The 22,791-nt window shown below is 33.8% G+C and overlaps 1 protein-coding gene across 1 annotated transcript in view; it reads left to right on the top strand.

Moving 5' to 3' along the window:
• The first annotated feature begins 316 nt into the window (after positions 1-316).
• The window catches only part of Gabrg1 (gamma-aminobutyric acid type A receptor subunit gamma1), a 69,294-nt gene continuing 46,819 nt past the window's right edge, over positions 317-22,791 (top strand). The window contains exon 1 of the mRNA XM_070012238.1: positions 317-632. Within this exon, the coding sequence (XP_069868339.1) occupies positions 529-632 (104 nt within the window). The 5' untranslated portion in view covers positions 317-528. The remainder of the gene's footprint in view (positions 633-22,791) is intronic.

The following is a 22,791-nucleotide window of genomic DNA, read 5'->3' on the forward strand; positions in this document are numbered from 1 at the left end:
GACAAGGTCCCCCAGCCCCCCAAAGAACGGGAGGGAAAGCCACGGGCGAAGAGAGACAGGCAGGCTCTTCCCCGCAGCGCGAGGCTGTCAAACCCACTCACACGTTTCTCCGTGTCTGGGAGGGAAAAGAGGTTTATTTTTCTGTTAAGAGAAAAAGAAAAAGAAAAAAAAATAACCCCCAAACTCGAAGCCCTTTTCCCTACTGGGCTCGGTTTCTAGTAGGGGAAGCCCCGCCTCCGTGGCACACTGATTGGCCCGACTCTTTATGAACTAATTTATGCCAGCATCCGCCCGGTCTGATTGGTGCTCCTGCTCAGTTCTGCTGGGAGTCGCATCCTACCTGGCTGGGAGGTGTATTTCCCTTCCTCTGTCTCCCCTTCTCTTACTCACTCTGCTGCCGTGAGGTGTGAGGAAAACTCCTGCCCGGGAAACTGAGACAGAGCAGCACCAACAGAAAAGAGAAAAACAAAAACCCAAAAGAAAAAGAAAACAAAACAAAACAACAAAACAAAACAAAACCCGATCCTGATGGGTTCTTGGAAAGCCTTTCTCTTTTCCCCTTTTCTTCTGTGGAGTCAAAGTAGAGGGCTGAGGTTGATGTTCTTATTACTGACCCTGCATTTGGGAAACTGGTGAGTGGATTTAAGAATTTACAACTATTTATTTTATTTCAGAGTTGGGGGTATTTGCCTCTTCTTACTTATTTCCGTTCTTTTAAAAAGCATTCAAAAGTTAAGTAATTTGCCCTTCCGGAGGGTCCTGGGTCATATTTGTCTTTATTTAATTCTCTGACTAAACCTTACTCTCAGCCAGTATGAAATGAGCCTATTTCTGAAGCATTAACGTTAGTTCCCTTGTTTTTGACTGTAAGTAGTATAAACTAATAATGGGTTCAGTTACCGGGAGGATTGAAATGGAGCAGAAATGACTGACTAAAATGAGGGAATGAATGCCATTGATGAACTTTCTGGATGATTCTGCATGTTTAAGACAAAAGTTATTTCAGCACCTTTTCCCCCACATAATATATTTATTGTTTTCCTGTCTACCAATATTTCACAGTCTTTATGGAGGAATGGCAACTTTCTGGTATAAAGCAACATTTATAAATATGATGTTAAATTTAGCTAACATGCCTACCAAAGGTGAAAATGTATCATAACAATGTTTACTAGAAAAATGTTTCATTCTACTGGAATCCGCTTTGTTTTAATTATTTTAATTCGCTGTCTACAAGTAATTAACTGTGTGTATGTGTGTGTAAGAGAGAGAGAATGAGAGAGAAAGAGAGAGAGGGTAGGGGAGAGAGATCACCAATCACAAACCTGTAGTCTAACAGGAACAAGACGGGGCTGTTTCAATGAAACTTTGAAGTCTTTCTGATAGGGAAAGGAAATGCTCAGCGCCACACCTGGATCTTGTGAAAACATAAGTCCTATAAAAACCTGGGACACACTATCATGGAACTTGTTTTAAATGAATATAGGTTTAAATCACATTATTTTAGAATATAGTCTTGTTTGGAATTCCAGGATGCAAATACAACAATGATGGAAACATGGCTTTGTAATTATATGTATGTCATTGCTCAAAATAAATTATTATGATCATTTCAGTGTGTAGCTAGAGTGAATAGTTTGTTGTTGTGTATAGCTAGTAAGACTCTTATTTTCTCTCAGAAGGTAGAGATTGTCTTAAAGGCGAAGTAATACTAGCTTTGTGGGTTTAGTTTTGCTTTATTTATCCTTTTCCTTAGGTTCTTAAATGTTCTGCATGAGCACACACTACCAGTGAATTATGCCTTCTACATGTTTCATCATAGTGTAAAATCCCTTTGAGTATATTATAAAATTGTAAAGAAGACAAGTAGAACACTGACCTTCATTGTATTATGATGTAAAAGCAGAGGTTTCTCTAGAGTAACAACCTGTATAGTTTTACAAGCACAAGGTTCTCTTTCAAATAGTACAATTGCTTAGTAAAATGCATATGGCCTAAAGAATGAGTTGCTGTATTTTAAGTAAAAATGTTTTCTTTTGATACTTACATTATATATCTGTAACTGGCTCCAGAATTATCATCACACTCTTCAGAGTTAATGAACTCTGTGTGTGGCTTATTTGGCAGGGCCCAAGTTCAGCAGTCTGAACTCATGTCAATGACTCAACCTCATGGGCCACATTTGTTTTATCTAAGAAATGAAGGAAAGTAATACATTGTACTTCCTTCAATTTTTCACATTCAATAAGCCAGGATATGATTCCAACTGAAAAATAAAATGACTCAATGATTGCTTTATTGGTTTTTCTTAGTAGCTTCAAAGACAGAAAGCCTGAATGTGAATTCCTTACCACATATGTATATGTGGTAAACACATTATACAGTTAACACTGAATTGGTTATACAGTTAATATGGAAAATATTTCATCATCATAGTATGGACAACCTATATTACTCTAGTCAATGAAGAAATGCATGTTAGAAAGTAAATCTGTGAAGGTTATAATTAGCTCTTTAAGGCTTCAGTTATGAGAGTTTATGTCTTCAGTTTTTAAAGTAGTTAAACGTGCTGAACTTCTCATTCATTTGTGTTTAGTTGGATATAATGATGTCAATATGTACACTTTCTGGTTTCTAAAATAAATCTCCAAAGTCATGTATTTAGAGACTTCCTAAATTGGAACCTAATATCTAAACAGAAGCAAAGCTTGCTTCCTCATTAGTTTCTATCAAGAGGATAAAGAGGAGACACTGTATTGATTTTTATATTGCTCAACTTTGAAACCAAATCTTCTGTTGTCACTAAAAGCTCTAGTCATGGATTCTGTGTCAAGAGACACTATGGCATCTTGACAAGTTCTTTTACATTTCTTCAGCTTGATTTGATTTTTTTAAATGTTCACAACAATCTGGCTGTAATCTGATTTTTCAAAAGGATTTGTCATTTATCTCTCCCAAATAGTAACTTTAATTAAGATTTGACTAAGAAGATGCATTTTAAGAATGCTGAAAAATGCCTTATTTAAAAATTCATGAATCAAAAATTCTAAAATGCAGTTTGCCAAGTAAAAATATTCAAATATATTTACTTTCAAAATTTATTAACTTCAAGTTTCAGTAATATGGTTTGTGAATATGGTAATCAATGAATGATTTTTCCCTTATATGTATAGATTTTTAAACTCTGCTTTCTAATCAAATATTGTTCATAAACATGTGAATGGGAGAACAAAATAATTCTATGATAATTACACATTCAAAGGATGGAAACCTAAATTGAATTTGAAGGTGATATGTCATAACTGATGAATTCTCTATCTAGATGATCCAAACAAGCAAAATTCTTCTTCAATTTTATTCCATTCTATACTATGAAACACTCATTTGTCAGAGCAATAAAAGAAAATGTTTCACATGTCATTCAACCATTAAATAGATGAATGTAATACTTTTCGGTTACATAAATATGATAGAAATTACTCAGGAATGGAAGAATGAGGCAGAAGCCCGAAGGAAGGAAGGGAGAAGAGGAAACTGAAAAATGGCAGTTGAGATCCTGAGAGGATGATGATCACATATGAGAGATGTCTATCATGGGTCAAGGAGAAAGACAGGCCCTGGGAGAAGATGTAGGCTTCAGAAAAAGAATGCACATGCAGGCAGGTATCAAGTGAGAACCCTGGACTTCCTCATCAATATAAGTGCTAGATTCAGTGCTAACATTTCCTACTAGAGTGATTTCAGACCAGTCTTTGAGGCACAAGTCCTTACTTGTCATCCATATTTCTAGACTGTTTCAAGACCAAGAAAGAAAATTTGTGCAAAGAACCTAATGCTTAATATTTTATCCTGAAATGACATGATAACAGACCTCTGGGACAGAACAATGATAACATTATACTTAAACGATTTTAAGTCCACTAAAGACCTACATCAGTGTAGATTGTTGAATATCTTTTGAATTTGGAAGACTATTTATTTATTCAGCAGATATTCTTTTAATGCCTGAGTGCTAAATACAATGTGATATGCTAGGTTTAAGCACAGCAAAAATGATTACTATCTATATGAGCTTATCTGCTTGCTAAGATCTACATTTATGGTATCATAAATAACCCTCTTCTGGTCAAAATAAATATATATACCTTAGGATGTCAACAATAAACAGAGGGTGCTAAATTTTTGAGCACAGAGAATGCTGATTGGACAATTTGTAAGCAAGAAAGAGAATAAGAGAGCCATGATATTTGCCATCAGCAATACTAGATGTTTATGTGGGAAAATGTAGCCTAAATTCTGGTGATAAATGTTTAACCTTGAAGGTTATATGTAGCCAGGCCAGTCAACCATCTAAGGAGAGCAAAGCTAAATATTACAATTTGTTTCATTTTACAAATAGACAAACTGGGGCACAGAATTCTGGTAATTTACTGTCATCTTGTTGGTAAATATTGATTTCAAGACTCAAATTCCTGTGTTCTTTGCACTGAGCTTGTGTTCCTGAGTGCCATGTCATTCAAATTAAAATAGACTATAAGTAAAAGTAACCAATATAATTGGGGATGTAGGAGAAAAGAGAGAAGGAGAGGATCACAAAGTCTCAATAGCTATGTATACGATAATAACAAACTATGTTATCAAAGAAATGGAAATGAGAGGTTTTTCATTTTAGTTTTTGTGGGGTTTTTTTTGTTTTATTTGTACCCTTTTGTTGCTGTTTTTGTTTTCTGTACTTTTTGTCTTGTATGCAAGTTTATCTGTTTGGAGAAGAGAAAGTGACCCACAGAAGTGGTGGGACAAAGGGTGAACAAATTCAGCAGTGATACTCACTATGATACTATGTTGAAAATGAACTATACAACTTGTGGTGGAGGAGAGGAGGGGGGAGGGGCAGGGAAGGGAAAATCTGGGAGAAAACGAGGGAAGAGGTGTGACACTTTTAAAAAAGCAATGACTCCTTATCTGATCTATACAACTGTAGCCCCCTCTGTATATCACCTTTCCAATAAAAATAAATAAAATTCAAAATAAAAGAGAGAAAGGATATAGGGAGGGAGAAAATAGGAAGGAAAGTAAAAGGAGAGGAGAGTTGGGGAAAATAGACTAAAAGAGAAGGGAAGTTACAAAAAGAATTAAAAGCAAGAGTATTTGTGGTAGATACATTTTCTTGAAAGTAGAATGGGTACTTTATTTTTAAGAAGACTATGTAATACCATAGCAAAAATTGTTTATTTGTAGATATACCAAACAAATTGTATCCAAATAGTGAAAATTATATCAATCCCAATTTATTTTCAATAAAATAAGACAGTGGATGTATTTCATTAAGCCCTCTGATTCTGCTACTTATTAGCATATTCTTGTATTTAATATGAGGGTAATAAGATTTCAGACTTTTTCTCCCAGTTTTTGCAGTATCTAACTCAATACTAAAATTGTATGGCTAACTGAAGTCCCATATTTCAGGAAATGGCTTTAGCTATTAAAACAGCAAACATTTATTACTCATCAGCTCTCTATTCAGTGCCCACAAGGTCTTATCTGGGATTCTTGTATTGATGTGCAGAGGAAATGCTAAAGACTTCTTTCTATCATTACAGTTCTGGGAAAAGTTTAGGTCAATGTGATAGACAGAAACATTGTGGAGAGAGCAATGGTCTTTGAGATATGGAAGATCTTTTAAATTTTTCTTTATTTTGCTCACCTAATGTGACATTAGAATAACAACAGCCTTGTAAAGAGTATATAGAGTACATAATTGAGTTTGATAGTAAAATTCTGAACTCTAGGCATCCTTTTCTCCCAGGGGAAAAATGTTTGCTGAGATTGTAATGTTTCTTCTTCTTTTTTTTTTTTTTTCAAGAGGCAATGACCTGCAGGTCTTTATTCTAGAATACGAAGGGCCATGTTGTTTCTTCTTATTTTTAAACAAAGTAAAGGACAAATTCAGATAGATTGTGCTGAGCAATGGAGATGTGAAAGTAAATTTCACATAGATCTGGGTCTCCAACCTGTTGCTACCATTCTGGATCAGAATTGTATATAAAATATATTGGATTTAATTTTAGTATTTTCATTGTGGATGACCAGTGTGTTATTTGGTTCTCCATATAATCTTTTAGACTAGTAGTCATCAAGTTTAGCTATCAAGTTAATCTTTGGTAGGATTTCTAAGTCCATATAACTTAAAGCTACACAATGTGTGATCAATTTAAATATATGGATACATTTACCTCACAGTCATCCTAGATGCCTATCCTTAACAGAACCATTTTCTGCAATGCTCTGTGACTGTGTTATGACTTGAGTCAGGAATACTTTCTTCTCAAGGTAGCCACATTAACTAGAACACCATAAGCTATAACTGGCATGATTGAGCTTTATTCTAATGGCTTTATTCTATAAGCTAATCTGCTATCTTGTGCAGGTGGCAGGTGAGTACTTATTTTATTGATGAGATTTTCTTAGTAAAAATCATTTGTGAAAGATTTCCAAGTGTCATAACTTGCATAGATTGGGGAAAAAGATTATGGTTGGCTGTTTCTGTTGTACTCATTCGAATATTTTCTTCTTTTTTGAAACAACTTATCTAAAAGCATCTTATGTTAATATCATGAAAATACTTCAGTCTTTTAAGATCCCAGGCCAAGAATATAGTACTTATATATGTATTCAGAAGTATTATATCCCATTTCTTTCATTCCTAAAGATTTTTAGGGTGTTTTATAATTTAATAAGACTCATTATGATGCCATCAGTTTGCACAAATTTTAACAGCTTTGAAGCATTTATCTGATGTGTAAAAGCAGCAAAGATTTAGAAAATGTGAATGTCATGAAATGTTGTATCATTTCTAAATCTAATTTATGTCCTGTCAGTCTCTATGGATATAAGTTGATATGGAGAATTTGGTTTTCATTTTAATACATTCTCTACCCAGTGGTCACTTTAAAATATGTTATATGAAAAATTATACTTCCCCATTCTTCTAAAAAAATTCACATTGAAGTAATTCCAAGAGAATATTTACAATCTTTGGGATTATGCCAAAGTTCTGAAGACTAGTATCTATATTACCAAGATTACTAAACTCAGTTGTTTTTTATTTGTATGTTTGTTTGTTTTGTTTTGTTTTTTGTTGGTCATGGGGCTTGAACTCTAGGCCTGGGTACTGTCCCTCAGCTCTTCAGCTCAAGGCTATCACTCTACTACTTGAGCCACAGCGCCATTTCCAGCTTTCTGGTGGTTTATTGGAGATAAGAGTCTCACTGACTTTCCTGCTTAGGATGGCTTTGAAAAATGACCCTCAGATCTCAGCCTAAGTAGCTAGGATTACAGGTGTGAGGCACCATGCCCAGCTCTAAACTCAGTTTTAATGAACAGAGTTGATCTGTCTGCAAAGTATATTATTTTATTAGTAGCAATGATTGTTGCATTAAGGATCAATAAATAAACTCAAAAAACTTGCAAATCTATAAACAAAGGCATTAAGAATTTTTTAAAAAGATTGTTTTTACTTTTTTCCTAAATATAATTTATTGTATCTTTAATTTTTGAAATCTACTCTGAAATCACAGTGTACCTATCTCATTTGTGAATAGAATTATATACTTTTTTACATAATCTAACTGGATAAATTGTGCTTTGATAGGTTTAGAGACTGATCAAAGTCCTTTTTGAAAACATCAATGAAATAATATGCTGAAAACATTGATATCATTCTATTTACTTTTTAATAATTACATAGTATAATTCTATATTCTAGAAGAGTTGTTGTTACTCAGTAATTGAGTATCTCTATTTCTTTCTCTTTTTATTTTTGTGAACTATGTTTTGTGTGTCTGTCATTCATGGGGCTTGGATTAAAGTCTTTGAGCTTTTATGCTTAAAGCTAGTATTCTACCACTTGAGCCATAGCTCCACTTCTGGCTTTTTGATGGTAAAATGGAAATGTGAGTCTCATGGAATTTCCTGCCTGCCATCCTCAGATCTTGGGCTCCTGAGTAGCTAGAATTATAAGCATGAACCACCAACACCTGGTGTGAACACTATTTTGGTACTTGTCATATAAAAATAATGTACTTGATTTTTTCTTCAGATATTTATTGGTATTGCCTTGGCAATACTGATAAAGCAAATTCCACATTCTATGAATGAATATAAAAATATCACATGTTCATATTTTTATTACTAATAGGTCTAGTAGATCTCTTCCATGTCACCAGTAAATGTTTGCCTACTTTTATATACTTACTGGTATTTTTCCTTCCCTTTAAATATTTGTACACCAGATTTGTGGTAATTATCTCTCAATTAAATATCCCTGCTTTGTAAAATGAGCTATATACCCATAAATTCTTGCTAAGTTTTAATTTTTGTCATTTTTTCTGGTTTCACATTTGGCCTTCTCCTGTTCTAGTGGCCAACATTTTTTCACTACCTTCTTTGATGTTTTATACTTTATTATGTCTATAATTTGCTGTTTAAGTTAGAGATTGAATTTTGATTTCTAATAACTTGTATCTTTCCTGGTATTTCATCCTTTCATTTCTAAGCCAACCAATACTTCTCATCATACATCAAATTTTTATATACACAAATTTTATATATATAATTTTGTATGCTTAATTTTGTTCCTGCTAATTTCTTTGTGTTTCACTACAATAAGGTTTTGATAGCAGCAATTTTGTTTTCTTTTTATTTGTGTAGACAAATTTCTTTCAAAATGTTTTTCTGTAATATTTTAGAATTTTGGCTTTTGATGGTTTAACTAGCATGATTTTAACACATTACATAAAAGGGATTTTAAATAAAACAGTATTAAATTTATAAACAAATTTCAAATGTGATAGAGTAAAATTATTTTGGAGCTTGAATTTTAACTTTTCCTTCATTTTTTTGTCTCTACATTAAGCAATTAATTTTTAGTTTTCTTCACATAACAGTTACTTTTCCTACACATTGAGTCATAGTCTTAATTTGTGTTGCAATTGTGAGAGGAATCATATTTTTTCATCTGTTTTACTTGTTGCAGATTAGACCTAGTATCAGAAAGTTTCTCCATTTAAAATCAATTTTATGAGAAATAATTAAAATAGTTTCTTGATTTGGGAATTACAAGTTTACTGCAGTTTTGCCTGAAATCTCCTTTCCATTCATTCACTTATTCAGTACTTTTTTCTTTGAAAGCCAGATTGAATCCTTGGTGTTGTACTTTGCTTGGCAACTATTTTACCAATTGATCTTTATTCTCAACCTATGTGTTTAAATTAGGAATTTACCAAGATATTGGGCTTTTCCCAATAGTACCATATTGAATATCTTAGGACACTTAGATTTGTTAATTTTAGAGTCATAAGTAATTAAGTAAGTTGCTATGTAATATGGTCAGTATTATGGTAAAATTAAGCAGAAGACAGATTAAAAACACACAGTGTGGCACACTTACATATTATACTTAGTCTTATTTCCTGATTAAAAGTTTATTTATATGCAATATATATGAGAATATTGTATGTATATGAGATATGTATATACATATATAGCCCATATATATAATGGCTGACTGAGCAAGATCTGGTATTTGTTATACAATATATATTATATGTATTGTGTATATATAATGTATATATACATAATGTTTAATATGCATACTATATATATATACACTATATATACAATGTATATAATAACAATATACATTGTATATATAGTATATATTGTATAATATATTGTATATATTGTATATATATTGCATATATTGTGTATTCATATATATATATATAAGATGGCTGACTGAGCAAGATCTGGCATTTGGGACTAGACAATAAGTAATAGGGTTATCAGATGTGTTCAGTGATTAAGTAATACCTGAAGAAATACTAGGAACACAAGAAGCATTAGACAGGCTGGATGAAAGTTTGAAGAGAGAGCATTTTGAGATGGAAACCCTGGAAGGAATTTCCTGTTCTTAATGAAGTAGGAAAATATTCAATTGGAATCCAAGGTTAGATCATTGCAGATGCCTGATATGACCTGTATATTTAAGACATCTCTATGGTTGCTGTTTGACATGAAACTAGAAGATGCAAGCCTGAAAGTTCAGAGACTCAGAAGAAACTCTGTCAATACTCTTGGGCCTTTTTAATGAATTTTACCTGTATTACTTGCTGGAAGATTGGGGCAAGTAAATGAAACTTCTCAGAAATGCTTTTATCTTCACTAAAAAAGTGATAATTATTAATTATTTACCTCAGGATACAACTACTCATTTCTACATTTATTGAACACTTAATAATCAAAAGCTCCCATTGTGCCATTTTGCTAGACACTTGGTTTGCCTCAGAAACAAAACAGACAAATGCCCACCCACATGTGTAATGATGAAAATGAAGACCATTTATTCATTACCCTAGCATAAACTTTATATTTTAACATTTAAAGGAGTGGACTTCTTGCATTTATAACACATTTTATGATGCTTAAGGTCAGACATTCACCTTATGTTTTTATTTGATAGATGCATGTCTGCAACACATGTAGCAAATGTGAACAAGAAAAAGTTGATTTCCAGTTCCATAGTCTAAGCACACCACCTCTCTTCTCAGGGAGATTTAGTGACATAATTAAACTGAATTCTTGCCAAAATTCTAATACATTTAAGGAGGTGAAATTTAAAAACATTGGCTCGACTCTTGATTGAATGCATTCTATCTTTCCTAAAATAAAAACTTAGGTAAGAAAAGCACCTCTACTTAATAAGTTTGGAACTTATAATTTTAGCATCCTGAGCTTAATTCACTTGGGAAAAGTGGGACCAAATTGAGCATCCCAAACTCAATAAATTCATATAAAATATACATTTGCATATTTCTGAGTAATGTATTCATTTTATACATCTCTATCTTCCATAGAACATTATCTTCAAATTGATTAATAAAGGTTTGCTCATATTTCTTCTGGTTGTTAGTTAAATCCTTCCTGACAGCTCAGAATGTCTGGGAAATCTATGGTTTTAAATCTATTATTTTTTAGAATATTTTCTTCCATCATTGATATTTTTCATTTATATATACCTGGATAATTTACCATTATTGGAAATCATTATGGATTTAATCTTTCTTTTTTTTGGTCGGTCGTGGGGCCTGTACTCTGGGCCTGGGGATGTTCCTCAGCTCTTCAGCTCAAGGTTAGTGCTCTACCACTTGAGCCACAGCACCACGTTTGGCTTTTTCTGCTTATGTGTGCTGAGGAACTGAACCCAAGGCCTCGTTCATGCAAGGCAAGAGCTCTACCACTGACCCACCTTCCCAGCCCCTGGATTTGATCTTTTAAATTTGAATTATATTTTACAACCTCTAGAGTGGATTCTGATGATATCCCACTTTAGTATATATTTGATCATAATAATACAGTATTTTAAATGTCAAATTATAAAGCTTTCAAAATATAAAGTTTTTGTAATTCAAATTAACAGAGGGCATAAAATATATAGTTAAAAATAGTACTGGATTGTTGAGATTTGAAGTGTTTATTCCAAACTGTACAACTTTGTATCAGAGGCAGAACATATACAACTAGAGAGGGGTGGAAAATGATAGTAAGAGCAACTGTGAAGAGTTAACCTACATGGGAGGTTATTAATGAACAGTGAAAAGAAAACCATATGAAGAGCACAGACGATCAATACACAATCGTGAGCTCACATTGAAAATAACAATATATAGTATGTCAATACACAATACACACAATATAAAATATGAAAACCTGCAGAAAGACTAACAGCTTTGAGTTAGATAACTCATTTGCCTTGAAATGTGACTGCTTTGCTCTGTCTTAAACACATGCATGAACTGGCATAATAAAATATTATATAAAAATAAAATGAATAACAAAAGCAATGGAATAAAATAACAATTTGGTTCCCCTTGGAACTGAAAGTATGAATCATTTTTCTCATAATTGTTTTTACATTTAGCTTGATGACATACCTTGAAAGTTAGTTTTTCTCACTATGCCTAATTATTTCATTTCACACATAAGAATATTTCTTAAAAAATTCTAAACTCAAGGAAAGGGGGTATTAGGAAAAACAAAAGATATTTATATCTCAAATACTTACTGAGTCTAAAGTGGGTAGGGAATATGATTAAAGAAGATTACTTGCATGTATGAAATGTCATGGTGAAACCCCTTACTATGTGTAAGAAGTTAATTTATATGCAATAAAAATATTGGCCAACTGGAGTTTAATTTAGTTGTGATAAAACCCACTTTTGTGTGTGTGTGTCTGTTATGAACTTTGGACCTTTGACAGAAATTGGTGTTAGTACCCATATTTTTACTAGACTATATTTTCTGTGAATAAAAAATACTCATTTAAAATATTTGTTGCTAAATAGGTAATTTTGCACTGCTGTGGAACCTTGCCCATATAACATAAGCTTTGTCATTAGGTACCTAATGGCATTAGCAGATGTGAGGCTCAGACATTTAATGATGAGGAAAGTTTTCTGCTTCTCTCTTATTATCCTACCAATTTAAAATGAAAAAATGCAACTATCTTCTTTCCATTAACACTGTCTCTCAAGGATTTTTATAGTATAAATTTCTTTTCATCCTAGTTAACAAAACCACTTACTAAACAAACAAAGCATATAAAAATGATGAATAATTATCATCTGGGATTCAATAAAGGCTTGGAAAAACCAAGCATCATGGGACTTTGGACCAGGGCTCTTCTGAAATCTTTATAAAGAAATCCCTGTATTTTTCTCCTTGAGCAAAATCTGCATTGTTCCCCCCAAAACTAACAGTCTCTACATTTCTTAAAAACATTTAAATTCCCCAGTATCATCATTGAAGGGAACTGGGTCATCTTGGATTTCAACATCTATCATATTCTAAATGAGCCTGAACACAGGCTGAAATTTTCTTAATAGAGACCCAGAAACGCAACAAATCAAAGAAAGTTTGGACAAATGGGATTGCATGAAATTGCAGAGCTTCTGAATGGCAAAGGACATAGCTAGCAAGATCAATAGAAAGCCCATGATTGGGAGAAGATCTTCACTAGCCATACAAAGGATAAGGGTCTCATATTTAAAATATACCTGGAACTCAAAAAATTAAATCCCCCAACAAAAAATCTTCAAAGAAACAACTGCCCAATAAATAAGTGGGCTAAAGACTTAAAGAGAAACTTCTCTGAAGAGGAAAGAAGGATGGCCAATAGACACATGAAGACATGGTCAACCTCCCTAGCCATAAAAGAAATGCAAATCAAAACTACATTGAGATACCACCTTACCCCAGTTAGAATGGCTATAATCAAGAACTCTAATGACAACAGATGCTGGAGGGGATGTGTACAGAAGGGAACCTTACTGCATTGTTGGTGGGAGTGTAAACTTGTTCAATCAGTTTGGAAAGCAGTATGGAGTTTCCTCAAAAGACTCCACATAGAACTCCCCTATGACCCAGCAATCCCACTTTTGGGCATTTACCCAAATGTTTACAAACAAGACCACACTAAAGCTACCAGCACGACTATGTTTATTGCAGCCTTATTTACCATAGCTAAGATATGGAACCAACCCAGATGCCCCTCAGTAGATGAATGGATCAAGAAAATGTGGTATATATACACAATGGAATTCTATGCCTCCATCAGAAAGAATGACATTGCCCCATTTGTTAGGAAATGGAAAGGCGTGGAAAAAATCATATTAAATGAAGTAGGCCAGGCCCAAAGAAACATAGGTCCCCTGGTTTCCCTTATTTGCAGTATCTAGTATATGTCTGAGTCAAGCAGAAAAGGTCAGATAAGTTGATGTTAGGGAAATGAACCCTAAGATATGTAGTCAAATGTTTTTTTTTTCTTTCATGCGATTGTTTCTAACACAATTATAAGATTATTTCTTGGTTGCTTTGTATGTCCCTCCTCCACAGTATAGCCCCTGCTTTCACTGTATTTGATGTCGGTATAATTTTTGTAGGGGAAGGGGAAAAACAAATCGTTTAAATAGGGACCCATTGCAACAATGAGATGTACAAGTCGTTATGTTGAAAACGAACTTTACAACTTTGGTGCGGGGGAGGGGCGGGGAGGATTGGGTAGGGGGGGCAGGGATGGGAAGGGGAAACAAAGGAGGAGGCTATAATGCTTGATAAGAAATGTACTCATTATCTCGCCCATGTAATGGTAACCCCTCTGTACAGTATTTTCACAATAAAAATAAAATAAAATAAATGAACCTGAAATATGAGTTCAGAGCCTCCTGAACTGTCCAGACACCATGACTGATAGCTAATTGTTGACAAAGAAAAGTATGACTTCAATAGAAATATGAACTAAAAGTGTCTATAAAGCTAGCTAGTTGAGTCAAGAAAGCTAGGTTGCCTGGAAATACTAGTTGCCTGGAAGTACTAGTTGCCTGGAAATAGAAAAATTGTTTGCAATTTCTTGTTTTGCTCTGAATTTTTTGGCTTGATGTGTTCTCATTTTTAAAATTATATGCAGATTAACTTGTAAATATTTTCAAAAATATCTGGAAATAGATGATAAATCTGTATCTAACTTTATATTATTCCTGGCTACTTCAGCAAACACAGGTGAATTAATTAATTTTTTAATTTATTAAATTAATATTTTAACTATGACAATTTCCTTCAATGTCATTTTAAGGAATTCCATTTGTTTTGCATAGAGTAATGATTATATATTGCAAACTCTCTCACCATCAAATAGTCCATACTGCTGAGACAGGTAAGTCTAGAATTACACAAAGTACAAAGATCCTCATCTTACTTCAGTGATAATAAGTTGTGTCTATATGGCTGTGTGGTTCTTTTTTTAGCTTTAGCAAATTGACTTTCTTTGCATTTTATTTTGCTTTTAGCAAGCCAGTTTTAGAAAAGGCCCACATCTGCTGAGAGTGCATCTGTTTTTGATTGTGCCTCAGAAGTTTGTCTTTAACATAAAAAACAACCATTTTTCCACATCTTTCAGACATGTACAACTCTTCCATTCATTTTGATTGTTGATTACAGACTTCTCCTTCCTTTCCAAAGGTGGTGCTGGAGAAATTTTCTCTTTCTTTTCTATTTTTTGTTGATTTATGGAAAAGGAAAACTAGCTGATCCACTTTACCATGCCCAAAATGTACCATTTTTTACAAATACAATAACTTTCAAATTTTGCTAGATAACAAAGAAATGATAGATATCCTAAATATAAAGGATATAAGGGAAAATTATGGCCCATAGAAGTCACACAGCATTACTATTAACACTGAATCCAAGTGTTCTGTATTCTATATAACACTTTTCTCTGGGGACATTTTACTCATATTTACATCGACATCTAGAAGATGATCAGGTGATAATAATTATGCAAAATAGGAAGTGATAAAGTGCTTACCTTGAGTTGAAGAGCTCAGGGATGGCCCCCAGGCCCAGAGTTCAAGACCCACAACTTACCAAAAACAATCAAATTAAGTAAAATATTTGTATGGTTTACTAAAATAGTATTAGTTAGTTTAAAATATTGAAATACAAATTAGCACATAATACACAGAAAGTCAGATAACCAAAATATAAGAATAGGTGCTATTAATTTAGTGCTTTTCTACTTTATTCACAGATTATTTTCAATAACCTACTTCACAAACAAGGGAGTTTGATGAAATCACAATTAAGTACTGTTTTATATCCATTAAATTGGCACAATGATCACATGATCATATGTCTAATTACATTAAAATGGTTATAATGGTTATATGTACTCTATGCCACTTATCGATGCATATATATATGATTATTAATTTTACTATAGCACTGTACCACAATCATTATAGCAATCATTATCATTGGAAAGGGAGAAAAATGTAGAGGACTTCTTCTTTGAACTATGTGATAGGTTTAAATAGTTGATGATTACAATCTATTGCTTTATGGTTCCTAAAATATTTGATAATAATTTCTTCCTAGCAAACCTCTCAGCACATTTTAAAGAAGACATTCCTCTAAGTAACTACATACAAAAAATATAATCGTTAAGACAGTTGAATTAATGTGTCAAATCATTTTTCCCATGATATGATAGTTATATGGAACTCTTTGGTCATTAAGTAGCTGTGAAACTTTAGTGAAATCACTTCTTTCCAAATTATACCCTTATTTTTGCCTGAAAATTGAACACAAGTTTATAGATTCATATTTCAAGGATGTCATATTCTTAGAGATATTTAGGCTAAAGGCTGACAATGCATATAGAAGCTTGGGAGAAAAATACCAATTATACAAATTGAGTTAAGAAACATTAACTTAAGTATGCAGAATATCAATTTCAGATATACTTTTGTCTAATCAAGGTACTTATGCCTTTGCTCAGTTAATTAAACAAACATTAACAGTGATACTATAATAATACAGCTAATTGAACTTGCTAACATAAAAATCATAAGAGCAGTAAAAGAACCCAGTAAATTATTTGCTTTCAATGATATGAAATACCTACAATTCTGATAGTCATGACTTCTGAGCAGATGTATTTATTTAATTTCTAAGTGGAGAAAGGAAAGAATTGATAGTCTTTGATCAAGTATACGTCCCCAGTATCTCAGTTTTACATTGGCTGAGTAATACTGTTAAATTTGTATTAGCAATATTTGTTTCTAGAAGATAAAGCTATGTAATCATTTCAAAAAATAGTAACAAACAGAATTTGATAGTTCTTTTGTAAGAATCATGATTCCTGTGAGGCTATATCGATGAACATAATCAGTAGATGAATGGATCAAGAAAATGTGGTATATATACACAATGGAATTCTATGCCTCCATCAGAAAGAATGACATTGCCCCATTTGTTAGGAAATGGAAAGACTTGGAAAAAATTATATTAAATGAAGTAAGCCAGGCCCAAAGAAACATAGGTCCCATGGCTTCCCTTATTTGCAAATACTAGTATATTTCTGAGACAAACAGAAACTGTCAGATAAGTTGATGTTAGGAGAAATGAACCCCAAGATAAGGATTCAAATGTTTTTTTTTTTTTCTTTCATGCGATTGTTTCTAACATATTTATAAGATGATTTCTTTGGCCGGGTGCCGGTGGCTCTGGCTCACACCTGTAATCCTAGCAACTCAGGAGGCTGAGATCTGAGGATCGCAGTTCAAAGCCAGCCGGGGCAGGAAAGTCCATGAAACTCTTACCTCCAATAAACCACCAGAAAACCAGAAGTGGCGCCATAGCTCAAAGTGGTAGAGTGCTTGCCTTGAGCTGAAGAGCGCAGGGACATGATTTCTTTGTTGCTTTGTATGTCCCTCCCCCACGGTATAATCCTTGTTTTCACTGTATTTGATGTTGGTATAATTTGTGGAGGGGAAGGGAAAAAACAAATCGTTTAAATAGGAATACAGGTGGACCCACTGCAACAATGAGATGTACAAGTCATTATGTCGAAAAACCAACTGTACAACTTTGGTGGGGGTTGGGGGGGGGGAAGATGGGAGGGCAAGGATGGGAAGGGGAAACAAAGGAGGAGGCTACAATGCTTGATAAGAACTGTACTCATTACCTTGCTCGTGTAATTGTAAACCTTCTGTACGGTATTTTCACAATAAAGAAATAACTTTTTTTTTAAAAAGTAACAAAGTATAAGTCAAAACCATAGAATAATCAATATATATGTATATAACCGCCCATTATTTCTTCCCATACATGTATACAGTGAAAGAAGCAACATTTTTCCTTTTTCTTATACAAGTATGCAAATGGCCTTATCAGTTCATTGCATTTGAATTACAACATTTTATTCAAATGATGATGAAAAATCTCTACCAATATTCCTTCAGATTTAGTCAGATTCCTCAGTCAACGCATACAGCTGTTTTGGGTTTCACATCTGCTTTCTTGGTAGACTGATGAAAGGTTCTCCCTCCAGTGGCAGAAGCAGAACACCCTCACTCATTTTTATGTGAAGTGTATGCAGGATGACTGTGATTTGTCACTCAAACTGGGCCATTCTGTGAGCAAGAGGGCACTATTCAAAGTTAGTGCAGGTCAACAGATGTAAACCAGGACCACCTCAGCAAAGTTCAACTGTACCTTATGCATGAAAAACAGTCCTATGAGCTGATGGGACTTACTTTAGGCATTTGTGTATTCCTACAGTGATACAGATGACTTCTCTTCAAGATTGTAGGCTGTGGCATGCTTTGTCTTTACCTAAATTATCTCTCAGTTCTCAGTTCAAAAACTCTTGTTATAACAAACAAAATAATGTCTTTTTTTAAAAAATAGAATTCATTTCAGAATTTACAGTATTTTATTTTATTTATTTATTTATTTGGGTCTGGTCGTGGGGTCTGAACTCTGGGCCTGGGTGCTGTCCCTCAGCTCTTCAGCTCAAGGCTAGCACTCTACCACTTGAGCCACAGCCCCACTTCCGGCTTTTTTCTTTTTGCTTATGTGGTGCTGAGGAATCGAACCCAGGGCCTCAGGCATGCAAGGCAAGCGCTCTACCAGTGAGCCACCTTCCCAGCCAAAATAATGTCTTCAATGCACCTTTCAATGAATAATTCTTAGGTCATCCAAATAACTCATATATGGCAAAATAACACTTTAATAAGATCAAGAAAAAAACAAAGCATGATACTTGGGATGCAAACTGTCCTTAGTAAATAGTTAATAGTTTACAATTCAAGATTGTTGAAGCAGACATTTTAATAAAGCAGATGCCGAGATAAGATTAGATATGTAAGGTACTGTTAAGAAGCATCTAAAATTAATAAATGGGAGGAGAAGCTGTAGGCCAAATATGTGCCACCTATCCATTTAAAAAGGGAAGAGAATATTAGGTCAGACGTCTCAAGAGTGCAGTGCCCTTCTGAGGAAATGATAACCAGTCCAGTGAGTGTCCAGTGGGAGTCTGGAAGGCTGATTATGTTTTAAGGGACCAGGGACAACTTGTCTCTGGAAAGATTTAGTGCTGATCATGAGCCCTGACAGCTAGATGGACAGGAGACTAATGTTCTGAGGACAAGGCTGCCATCATTTACCTGACAGAATCGAGTGTTCTGCCTCTCACTGTAAAAGGTTCTATTTAATTATTTACATTTTTATGATTAGAAATTCATTGCAGAGCAATCTGTTGTATATAAGAAGAGACAGTTCATTTCTGGTAGACATTCCTGTCAAATCATCTTTCCTTTCCTTGTATTTATCTTATCAAATGTATACAGGAAAATAGTAGGATAGTAAAAACCTACAGAGACAAGTTATGTTTCTATACCTCCACATATTTTTGATTACAAGTGTGCATATTATTTTGTTTTCTCACCAAAAACTTCATCTACCTTATATATAGATTACTATGGAAACCAATACATTTGTGCTATTTTTCATATAATATTTAGTATAAACATACTTTCATGTTTTTTATTAACTTGGTGTATAGTATTAGGCATAGAACACAGGGACTCTACATGCCAGGCAAATAATTCAGCATTTTACTCCTGAGAGCTATGGCCCCAATGCCTTTTCTCAGACTCCTTACTACTATTAATAATGCAACCACACATTCCATTATATGAGTTTTCCATTATATTTGATGAACCTACTATTAATGTTTAAAATTATGCCCATTTTTCTACTGTCCTAGGCATTGTTTTACATGATGTTTTTCTGCAACATTGTTTTTTCCATTATTAAAATTAAATGATCATCTAGATTTGAAATATGTCTTACTTCCTATTTCCAGCACTTAGTACATATTTAATATGTGCAAATTCTTCCCTAGATGAATTCAAACATCAGATAGAACATTTGTTTTTCTTCAGAGAAAGTTGATCTTTTGCGAATATCTTTTTTGCCTTATCAGTCTCTAAATGAAAAAGACTAAACATCCAAACATGTACCATAATTATTTATGTACCATATTTATATTTATATACCATAATTATTATGTTGTTATGAGGTAAATAAATCTAAATCTGACCACCTAGATTTTTCAATATACATTTTTCTAATTTGGGGAGGGGAAAGTAAATAACAAAATGCTGAAATAAGGATACAAGTTGACCCATTGTAACAATGAGATGTACAAGACACTATGTTGTAAACAAATTACAGTTTGGCTGTGGCTGGGGAGGGGGTGGGGTGCTGAGGAAGGAAGGGATGGTAGGGGAAAAACAAAGGTGGGGGTAACAATGCTCCATAGGAAATGGACTCATTACCTTGCTCATTTAACTGTAACCCTCTGTCTAGTATCTTTACAATAAAAATATATATTTAAAAAAAGATGAGATAGACTGTCAGAGAAACTTCAAAAAATGAGAAAACATCTTCAAATTAGACCAGTCTTGTTTTAAATCATAGTTGTATTATTTAATATTAGTATTTACTGGAACTTTTTGATGATTTCTCAATTGTTAATCGGTACATAAAAGTTTATTTCATGTAATTTGTGTGAATTTAGTGACAATGTATGGGAAAGAAACCTATCACACACCTTTTGTAGTATGTTAGACATTTAGTGATTCTTTATAAACTCAATCTTCCATTAACAAAGCATTATTAAGAAAACCAATTCTGTCTACCAAATAAGGCATCTAAAATAATGTAAAATTTATAAAACCTCTCAGTTCTTTGGAAAAGACAAATTATAACAGCTAAGTTCTTAAAAAAATTGTAAGTACTTTTTAATCACCAAAAATTACCCATATGATATTGAAAGTAATTAACAAATATTCTGGAAATAATTTGGAGAGTGTAAAGGGAAGATGCAGAGAAATTAACTGTAATGAAATTTCATTTCTGTTATTGCCTAAAATAAGATAACATATCTTTGTAATATCATAGAGATCAGTTTTCATTTTAGCTCTGTGTTACCTGGGGAAGGAATATGCATGTGGTTTGCAGGTTACCAAGAAGCTAGTAAAAAAAACAAAAACAAAACAAAACAAAACAAAATAATCCAACCACCAAAAAAAGCCTTTAATTTTCTGGCAATTCCATTTGACTGTCATCTTATTTCAAGTGACATGTCTGTATTGCAACCAGATGTCATTCTAGGAAACAGGACTGAGATCTAAAATTTTACTTGTTGATAAAGTCTCAGCAAATCTAACGATGCAAAATAATGTTCTGAGGAGGTGACATGCTAATGGATATTCCTCAATATTTTCAATGCCTTAGTCTATCAACTATCTATTTTATCCATCTACCTATTAGTTATTTATCAATCTACTTTATTTTAGAAAAATGATAGAAAAAAATGAAGAAAATAATATTACTTCAGTAGAATATACATCCCAAAGTTAAATACAAAAAAAAAATCTTACTACAATAGAACACCTGGAAAGATCAAAACTGACCCTTGTACATTTGTGGTAGTTACTGCGTCCTTTGAAACAGGGAATCAAAAGCTACATCCTCATTGATAATTTTGCTCACAGTTAAAAGGTAGTAACATTTCCATTGTGTAGTATTGATGTCAGAACCTAAGCTCTTCGATTGTCTCTATTGTTACCTTGGTCAAATTAACCAACTTCTCTCAATGCAAGGTAATGGAATATAATAATAACATGGAAGAAACTTGTGCTTCTGGGCCAATGATTAGCCTCGAAATGTGAAAAGCATATTCTACTTACCCAAATTTAGGGGTGTGATGTTGGTGCCAGTCCTGGGGAGGGGCTTGATTGAACTCAGGGTCTGGCAATTCACTGTTCCTGAGCTTCTGTCCTCAGAGCTACCACTCTACCACTTGAGGCACAGCTCTACTTCCTGCATTTTGGTAGTTAATTAGAGATAAGGGTTTCATAGACTTTCTCATCACACTGGCTTCAAACCATGATTCTCAAATCTCAGCCTTTGAGGTGCTAGGATAAGTTGTAAATCACTTCTTCCTGGCTAAATTATGGCTTCCTTTGAGGGTGCTATCATTGGTATTTTTTTTCAGGCTGTCTGTTTACTTGAGGTCAGATAGATAGGAGAATCCTGTGAGAATGGTGTAAGGGAACTGAGGTATGTGTTATTAGCCCAAGTCAAGGATTTTTTTTTTCAAATGCTAGGTGAAACTCAGGTCACAGGAGTTAGAATTTAGTGAGTTTGAGAAGAACCATCCCTAAAAGGAAGGAAGAGAGAGACATGGAAGGAAATGGCACAACTCATTTTTCCTTAACAATAATGATTAATGAAATTACTATGGATAGAAAGAAACTGGGGGTGGGAGAGGATTAGGTGGAGGGGGCGGGGAGGCTGGGAAGGGATGGGAAGGGGAAACAAAGGAGGAGGCTACAATGCTTGATAAGAAATGTACTCATTATCTTGCCCATGTAATTGTAACCCCTCTGTATGGTATTTTCACAATGAAAAATAAAAAAAAAAGAAACTAAGAAAGTAAATTGCTTAAAGCTAGCTTTATTTTGCTATGTGAATATTTCTGTTGGTAGCTTTCTGAATGATGATATACCTCATAAAGAGAAAAGATTGATTTATTTGGCCTTACAGCTTTGTCTCGGTCAGGTCACGTTTGGTGGGCCTCCTGGCCTTTGGGCTAGTAGCAGCACAGTACATCATGGTGAGGAGCATGGTCAAGTAAGCTGCTTATCACAGGGCAGTCTTGCAAGTAGTAAGATTAATGGTAATGACATTGAACTTACTGGAAGTAATTTTATTTTTTTTATTGTAAGAGTGATATACAGAGGTGTTACTGTTATATAAGTAATGAGTACATTTCTTGTCGAACATTGTTACCCCCTCCCTTGATTTCTCCCACTTTCCTTA

This window comes from Dipodomys merriami, unplaced genomic scaffold, assembly GCF_024711535.1.
Source record: "Dipodomys merriami isolate MVZ:Mamm:240054 unplaced genomic scaffold, mDipMer1.0.p SCAF_9, whole genome shotgun sequence".
Classification (NCBI taxonomy): Eukaryota; Metazoa; Chordata; class Mammalia; order Rodentia; family Heteromyidae; genus Dipodomys; species Dipodomys merriami.